The following is a 9,017-nucleotide window of genomic DNA, read 5'->3' as shown; positions in this document are numbered from 1 at the left end:
ATTATTTAAAAAATATATATATTTACTTTTGTAGGGCTGTCTCAGTATTTTTCTTCTTCATTTCTTATTTTTTTTCATTAGTGAAAGGAATCATATCCTTACTCTCTTATTTTTTTGCTGATTTATTTTTTTCATTGGTGGGAACCATATCTACTAATCATTTAAAAAAAACCTTTTTGTTGTTGCATTTTTTTCTTTTAATTATAAGATATTTAACGATAGTAAAAATAAAGAGTAATCTTGTCTTCACCACCATTAAATGTTTATTATAAAAACTAATGAATTGTCAATTTTTTAATAGCAGTGAGGACAAGATTTGATAAACTATTTTTCGAGATTAATTTAAGTTTTGAGAAAATGAGTTTAATAAGCTCCAACTTCCAGTTTACTTGCCTTTCATGCACAACTGAATTAAATTACATTTCCAACGAGTGTCTATTCTGTGCCACTTGACAAATCACACTACTTCGTATGGGATTGGGATAAGCTACCTCAGCCAGCTGCCAACTTTGATTGGACCTCTGATGCGGTTTCTGCAACACTATTACTAATAATGATGTGCGGTAATTTGGACAGAAGGCCTGCTATAGATAGACAAGAAGTCGCCTTCGCAATCCATTTCAACTTTCAGATGCTTCATGGAAAAATCTTCCTAAAACATTTATCCCGTTACCACTGACGGAAGTTTGCTCTTCTATATCCAAGAAGATTCGTGTCCACTCTAAAGTCCAGACCTGAGAGACATAAAAGACATTTGGTATTAAATTCACTAGAAGGTTAGAACTTAAGACCTCTAAGTAGCATGATCGAGAGATCCCAAGCTTTTGCCAACTAGGGACAGTCCCTTGGAGGCTACGACTCCACCAAACACCCTTTTTCAAAGGATTAAGCCTAAGTACTCATATTACATTGAGCCATACACAACTTCTATTGCATCAAGGGCCATCCAGCACTTTAATCAGACCACAAATATATTGTTGCTGACCACTTCTTGGGTCATTTTGAACAAGCTTCATGGGATGTCTCTCATTCACCTATGCAAGAAATACCAGATCAGACAGTAAAAAGGGAACCAAGTGGCTTATTGCTAATCCCGACTTTATTATATGATTACAGACAGCACGTCATTTGTAGATTGCGAGCCTTCAGATGAATCGTCGAAAAACACCCTTTTATTTTGGCAACCAACTTATTTTTTAAAATTGCATAGTCCCCCGTTGTTTATCAACTTCCAAAGGGCAACCTTGGCTTCCTCGAGTGTTTCAACAGCGTGCCCTCCTTCGAAAGATATTCTTTGAACGTTGAACTGCAAAAGCATTAGTTGTACTTATAAATTACACGTGCTAGTAGAAGAAATTGAAATCTTTACACTATACTCCTCTCGTACCTGTGCTCCTTGGCGGACTCGAATATCTATTCCCTTGCTGTCTATTGATATTAGAGCGGCATCGTCTACCTCACTTTCAGCTGACAGCAGCTCTTTCAGAGGTTTTGAGAACATCACATTCAATTCCTATTCGATGAGTGTGGGGAATATGCCAAAAAAAATAAAGAGGAAAGGAAAGACGGAAGGTAAATAAGCAAGAAAAGCCCATAAAAGACGGTTACAATTGATCCTTTTTTATAAATTAAAAAAAAAATACACAAATACTCAAGACAACCAAAATAGCAACATGGTCCAGAGAAAGATCTATCCCCCATTAGCTTCTTTGATCTTAAAGAACATTGCGCAACATTCATTAGCTTGTGAATACTCCCTAATAGAGCGCAAGATATCAAGGCTTCGAAGTAATAAATAATATACTTCTCCAAGTACTTTCTAATTCTTAAGATACTATGCTTTTAAATAAATGAAAACGTAAATTAAACGAAATATAAAACACTTCCTAACTAAATCCTCACCTTAAGGTTTTGCTCACCTCCGTCAACTGCAATCTTATCAGGTTGAAGGGCCTCGTACTCCTTGACATCCACCCACGCAACAGTACCAAACCCTCCAATGAAATAAATGTCACTGCCAAAAACACCATAAAATCAAGATATAATAGGCTATCTGATCGTTAGCCTCAATTTCCATATGGGTAAACATGCCAAATATGAGCTAATGAAAATTAATTATGAATCAACCCAAAGAACGGTAACCAAATATATAGCATAAGTTATTTCTCCCCTCTACTAGTGACCCTTAACTTAATCCCCGTCGTCAATTAAGTTGATGATAAGCAAATGAACAAGACAAGAAAAAAAGGACAAGTTGAATCCAACATATGTGGACATCATCTCAAGGGATTTAAAGCAACTAGTGACTCCACTGGAATTATTGTTGAAACCAAAGCCGTTCAAAACATTTTTTGGTTGGAGATTGCAGATTTAGCTGGGCTATACCAAGCAATGGGTGCATTGGAGGAGACTTCAATGTAGTCAGGTGGATTAACGAAAAGCTGAATAGCAAGCTCAATACCGCATATTTTTTACAAAATAAGTTGTCCTCCTTCAGTTATCTTCAGCCATCAGTTTGTTTGCTATCTATGTTGTGTGGCTTCTGAACATCACAACCATTTGTTATTTGGTTGTCCATATGCCTTGTCTTTAGAATCTTCAATCTTCATTGTCTCGTGACTGAGAGTAATGTTATTCAACTATTTTCTGTTCCTTATTTGGCTCCTAGGCCAAACTTATTATGGGTTGATGCAGTTAAAGCCATCAACTGATAACTTTGGTTGGAACGTAATCAAAGAATCTTTGAAGATTCTCAGAAACATTGGTTGGTCCATGTTGAAGTAGCTAGCTTAAAAGCTTCAATGGTGGGCTGTTTCTAAGATTACTCTCCAAGACGTTTGTTTGAATTGGGAAATCTTCTCCCATCTCTTGTTAACTTTGTTGGTTTCTGATGTATTTTTCTTTTCTTTTTTTTTCCCTTTTTGGGGTTCAGTTCTTATGTTCTCTTGTTATTTTTCTTCCCGAGTTTGTATTTTTTAACGTTTTATTATTCCTTTTCATTAATCAAGGTAAAATTGAAAGACAAACACTACAGTGCTTTGTTCCAGAAAAAATAAAATAAAAAAACTTTTGAGTTGTCTTGCGTTCGATTATCATGCAATAGGTATCTTGTAATGCCGTTGGTTTATAAGATGTACTAAGATGGCATGAATAAATATAAGTGAAGCAGTGTTCTAGTGTTCTGGGGCTTGAGGATTGAAAAAAATACCATAATTTTTTAACATAGAAGTTGTTCGTGGGATGAACAACTATAATTCATCAAAAGTTCAGCAGTGTTTTGGCGTGTTCTTTCCATTAATTTTCATTATTATTCTTATTTTGAAGTATACGCGTGTTTGAATTCTTTCCTATGTAATCACTTGTGGGTTGATTGGGTTTGGGTGTAGAAGGGTGTCCAATGGGTCTTTGTTATGACAGCCATGCAAGGAAGTTTTCTTCTGTAAAACTTGTATAACTTTTTACTTGTCAATGAAAAGATTTGCCATCATAAAATATAGATTATAGATAACCACCAGTCCAATTACAGAACAAGCCATAACTTCAAACAATAAATCAAGAACAAGAAATAAACCTGATATCTTGCATCCTGAAGTAGTAAAAATTCCCCCACTGTTGAGAAGGTCCTTGTTGATGCTTTGCTATGTATTGCTTATGAGCCCATTCCTGCAAAAACAAGCGAGTATCATTTTATCGCTAGAAGTGAATATTGGAGAAGGATGGTAATCAAGCATGAGTATCAAAACAGCAATTAAATTGGTTTAATGCTTCACTTGTAATGTAGACAGACAACGGAATTTCAACTTTTCTTTTTAGAATCAATTTCAACTTTTTAATCATACCAATAATTACATATTTACAGTAAAACCAACCTGTTGATCCTCAGGAAGGGGGTATATATCACCAAAAATAGTTACTCTGGCATTTGACAAGCCACTCCATCCAGGTATCTACGATGTTTAACCGCCACATGAAAACCTAAAATGTAAAATGTAAGGAATAGAATATGTTGATTGTTAAATTACAAACCTGCACAACAACGGTGCATCTTGGATCTGCCAACAAATTCCGTGTATGAATGGCCAATGGTGAAAAAGAAAAAATTGGATCTGCATGAAGAAAGACAGATAATTACCAAGCTTAAACAATACACCGACGCATAAAATTATTACTCTATAGCATTGGGATTAGAAACAAGAAAGCTAGTCCAAAAAGTATGTTGTTCATCATACTCTATATCCTAGTGACTTCAATTCCCTAGCCAACAAAATGAAGGGAAAAGGAAAAAAAGAAAAAACACCGATTTGTATGATTTACAAATGCCATTTTCAACCAGTAGACAGCTCAATGATATGGGACAAGCTTTTTCAAACTAACATATTAATTAACAGGGAAAGAACATCCGGCAAATGTTCTATCTAATTGACTTACGCCCCATGGAGTCAGCAGCAAAATCTACTAAAGAACCAAATGGATACCCCTGCCTGCGGTGGTGCATCCGAGACATCACAGTGCACAAATGAGCAAATCTGGCCTTAAAAGTAGAAAGAATATATCGTTCAGAAGTTTTCGCGGTTGAGAAGACAACAGCTATTAAAATTTATACATGATGATAATAATAAAATTAATGAAGTTTAAGCCTCACCTGTTCCATAAGATTGCGAACAGCTAAGGCTGGTCTGGGTAGACCATGAGCTGAGGTTGCACTCTGCACACCACCAGATATCGGTGTTCTGAAAAGACCTGCCCTAGTTCCACTTCCACTGATGGATGGAGTAATAAGAGGCATATCCACTCTTACGGGCTCACTTTCACTCTTCTCATTATTGTGAATGAGATTTAAATCATCCTTCAGAAAACAAGAGAGACCGTCATAACTAATCCAAAGCAGCCAATCATTAGAAAAGGAAAGCTACATATGAATTATGATTCAAATAAAATTGCCAGTATTAGATCTTTGTTTCTCGATGATAAAAAAATTTAAAAAGGGAAAAAAAGTTGTGATGCTTTTGAATTCTAGTAGTACATCCAATCAGAGACTTCGAATAATAAATTACAGAAAAGCTGTGACTGAAGTCATCTGCTGCTTCTTTTAAATGTCTCGAGTTCCATGCCTATCAACTATCTCCACCTTCAAATGTCTCAATCAAAGTTCACGAGTTCGCTAAGACTAAAGCATTTATAGGAGCGCAGCAATCAATAAAATATCAATCAAATACTTTACAATCAATCCACAAAATAGATTACCAATCAAAGGAACGACTGTAAAATAGGTACACAACACGCATAAAGCTCTTGACCTTGTTTTCTCTTATCAATACGCTAAAACAGCAATTAATAAAACACCAACTCGTAAGAGCTAGCTTCGTCGTCGTAAATTCACACTCACTGAGACATCAAAAACCCTAATGGCATATTTGTACGAAATCTGCTTACATCGATATATACACAGTCCACACATAAAACAAGCGTATCCATCAAAGAGTAGGAGACGATACCGCGGTGAAAGATGCATCTTCCTCGGAAAGAAATCCAAATCCATTGTCAGATGGCTTGGCCTCTTCAGCTTCGCCAGAGAGAGCACGAAGGCCAACGAAGTTAGAGCAGTCGTTGATCCGGAGAAACCCAGTTCGTTTTGTCGGCTTCCTGAACAAAGAATGAGCGTAGTATGGCTCTGGAAACTTGGGGATGGCAACAGAGCTGGCTAGCGCTTCCATGGAGAAACCGCAGAGGATCGAGGCAGTTGCAGGAAATTGAAAATGGAGGCGTTGGTAGTAGTAGTAACAAGAGAGAAGAGAGCGGAGGTTTTGTATGGAAATCACAAATCAGACAACTTGTAAAGTCAGTCGTATGCGGAATTCAATCTCGTGCCAGCTGATATTTCACTCTCGAGAAAACCGTGCTTCTTTCTTTCCCAGCTTCTACGATTAAATTTTCCCTCTATACTTCAAATCTTCCAACCTTCAACCCTGTAAAGAAAAACAAAAAAATATATATATATGACAATTGATGGCTGTTAAGTTGATAACGATGAAAGAAAACGCGAACCCTCCTCTTTTATTTTATGGCAAAGGTGTAAACGCCAAACTTCGCTACGTTGTTGAAAGTTGAGACAGCCTTTTGATAGATCAAATATTGTCAAAGTTTTTATTAATAATGTTTCGGATAATTGACATATATTTTTTATATTTGATTCCTATATTCCTAAATTATTATATTAAAATAAAAATAAAAAAAGCCTCTAAGGTAAAATTTAAATATTGTTTTTATTCTATAATGATATCAAGGTTTAAATGTCTATTTTATTTTGTTTATAAATAATTATTTTGGTTTGTCAACTTTGAAAAGTGATTGTGGTATTCTTGAATGTGATAAATAGATGTATTGTAAATCAATGAAATATTCACATGTTATATTATTAGCAATTAGATGGATACTAATATTTTGTTCAAATACTTTTGTCATTAACGAAACAAATAGTTTAACGATTGTTTTGACATTAAATATTTTGACGAGACTAATTTTATTAAGTTATGTGTTTGTGTTGACGTTTTTTTCGTTTGAAGTTTAAAAGTATAATAAAAAAGAAAAATGTCTGTTTATAGGAGATAAATTGTAAAGTATATATAATAAAAATATTCATGTGATTTTATAAACATTTGTGGGAGGAAAATTAGTAAATACGTATATTTTTGCATATGTGGTAATGAAATGAGTATACTTGTACGTATAAAAAAACATCGTTAACCATATGTAAAATTTTAGTGGAATTATAATCTTAATTAATGTTTATTATACTGTAAAAATGGGATGGCTAATGGTACTCTAATAAATATATATATATATATATATATATTTTAGTACAGTATATGAGGTGAGAAATTGAACTCACATTCTCTTGATTGGGGTATTCCAATTTTACCTGCATTCTAATAAGGCATTAAAAACATATATAAGTGTATAACTTATTTAGATTCAAAATTTAGATAGTGAATACAATATTTAGATAATATTTGATTAACGTATACATGGATATATATAACAGATTGCCTCCGAGGCATTACGAGCTCTTCCAAGTGATTCAAATAAAATAAGGCAAGTCAAAATCCTTGATCCAACGTTTTCGAGGATGAATCACCTGCTAAAAAAGGGAGGTATGCTATTTATGAAATTATCGTTTTATCTCTCTCTGTTTTTTATCCACGTTGTAATATATATATATATATTACTCTTCCTTTAAAAATCAATATTTGATAATTGCTGGTTGTTTTATGTTTTCTAAAAACAAGTTGTTTTTAAACATATAAAATAGAAAAACTCAAAAAATAAAAAATTAAAATGAATATCAAAAGAGAGTTGCAATTTTTATGATTAGGTTTAAAACCAAATTGATCTTAAATCATTGAAATTAAAACTTATTGTTCGAACGTTCACGTGAATTTAAAAGAAAGTATACAATTTGAATATGTCCTCGTAATTTTGTAAAATATTAGATTAGGTATAAAAATGTAAACATTTAATAAATCATTTTAAAATTACAATTTTCAATTAAATTCAAAAAATAAGAAAATATATATAAAAAAACTATTTATAAATATTTCCATTTAAATATATATTTTTAAATATAAACGAAAAGTAATTAATATGTTCATAACTTACAATTTTACTCTTTCCCTCATTTTTTTTATTTATTTTATTTTTATTGGTGCGCTCGTACTTTCTTATTTACTAATTTAACCAAAAAAACAAAAGTAAGGAACATAATTATAATACTAAAATACGATAATATATAAAAATAATTACAAAACAGTATTTCAATCAATAAAAATATATAAAAAAACAAAGATAGTTAAAAAAAAAATGAAAAAAAAATATTTTAAATGCATCAAACTCATATCCATTTGTAAATCATTCAAATAACGAATATTCTTTTGCCTCAGATTAGTATTATCAAAAATGAAATAAAATAAAATACCATAAAATTAAAATAATAAATCAAATTTGGATTTTGATTGAATGGTGATGTGAATACTTTTTTAAAAAATGGTTTCAAAATTTGGAAACATTCCATGTTTTAATTTCAAATAATTCCAAATAGATATTTGGAATGAAAATTTTATGGAAAAAAAAAAGTGATTTGTGATTTTAAATTCCTTCCTTTTATTTTCAACTCAAACAAATTAAATGATTTACAAATCATCAATGTTCCAAACAATGGGTAATATTGTGGAGCACAGGGATTTTAACTTATCATTTTATGATTGGACATAATTGCTTTAGTCCATCAAACTATGCTAACTTTTTTATTTATTTGTTTACAAAATAACCATGCTGAATGTGTGACTATTAGATTATTGAGTTCTAACAAGTGTATGAATTTTCAAATTCACGTTTAACTAATTTATTGACTTTCAATATTGCGTATAGATTATGAAACAACAAGATGCGCACGTATATATGCACACACATATATAATTTGTGGATTTACTAGTCATGTAATTAAATGATGTATGTCAGAATTATAAAATTTCAATTATGCACCTAACAAGTCTGTAAATTAATTTTTATTAATAGATTAGAAATCCAACATATTATATATGTATGTATATATACTACTCATAAAATTGAATGATGTATATATCATAACTATAAAATTTCGAGTATGCAACTAACAAGTCTGTGAATTATCTTTTTTTTAATAGATTAGAACTCCATCCAACATCATTATGAAAGTTAACTAATTTATTAAATATATCAAATCGAGCATAACTCCAGTGGTTAAGACACATATCTCTGAATAGAAGGTCATGAGTTTGAACTCTCACCCGACAATGTTGAACTAAAAAAAACTATATATATATTTTTAGTTTACCAACGCGCGAGATATGAACTCACCATCTTTCTAATCAATTTTCAATTTAATTATCGATCTATATTACAAAAAGGTTTATAAAACTATTGGACTTATTTTATTCTATTTTATTTGAAGTTAGAACTAATTTTTTAATTTAATTTAATTT

General features: G+C 32.0%; 1 protein-coding gene across 2 annotated transcripts; it reads right to left on the bottom strand.

Annotated features, from left to right (window-relative positions):
- Window positions 1-315: 315 nt before the first annotated feature.
- Window positions 316-6,080, bottom strand: LOC111018189 (Pyridoxamine 5'-phosphate oxidase family protein). 2 transcript variants are annotated; one of them, XR_015787274.1, is made up of 9 exons: window positions 5,496-6,080; window positions 4,643-4,846; window positions 4,429-4,531; window positions 4,027-4,106; window positions 3,870-3,947; window positions 3,572-3,663; window positions 1,920-2,014; window positions 1,388-1,513; window positions 316-1,306 (listed from the first exon to the last, which is right to left on the bottom strand). XR_015787274.1 is itself a non-coding variant. In XM_022294177.2 (9 exons), exons 1-9 carry the CDS (start codon window positions 5,712-5,714, stop codon window positions 1,190-1,192), a joined length of 1,131 nt encoding a protein of 376 aa, XP_022149869.1. In that variant the 5' UTR covers window positions 5,715-6,072; the 3' UTR covers window positions 316-1,189. The 2 variants fall into 2 exon arrangements, 1 of the variants encoding a protein (XP_022149869.1); XM_022294177.2 differs by having other exon boundaries at window positions 1,903-2,014; window positions 5,496-6,072.
- Between the last annotated feature and the right edge of the window lie 2,937 nt (window positions 6,081-9,017).

The sequence above is a fragment of the Momordica charantia genome (assembly GCF_013281855.1).
Source record: "Momordica charantia cultivar OHB3-1 chromosome 9 unlocalized genomic scaffold, Mcharantia_2.0 BLBB01000009.1, whole genome shotgun sequence".
NCBI classification, from domain to species: Eukaryota; Viridiplantae; Streptophyta; class Magnoliopsida; order Cucurbitales; family Cucurbitaceae; genus Momordica; species Momordica charantia.
The sequence above is the reverse complement of the archived record's forward strand: the minus strand, read 5'-3'. Positions and strand labels throughout refer to the sequence as shown.

Coding starts and splice junctions, on each gene's coding strand:
- LOC111018189 (XM_022294177.2), bottom strand. CDS start 5,714: ATGGAAGCGCTAGCCAGCTCTGTTGCCATCCCCAAGTTTCCAGAGCCA. Junction 4,532..4,642: donor TTCGCAATCTTATGGAACAG/GTGAGGCTTAAA, acceptor TCTACTTTTAAG/GCCAGATTTGCTCATTTGTG. Junction 4,107..4,428: donor TGCTGCTGACTCCATGGGGC/GTAAGTCAATTA, acceptor TTCTTCATGCAG/ATCCAATTTTTTCTTTTTCA.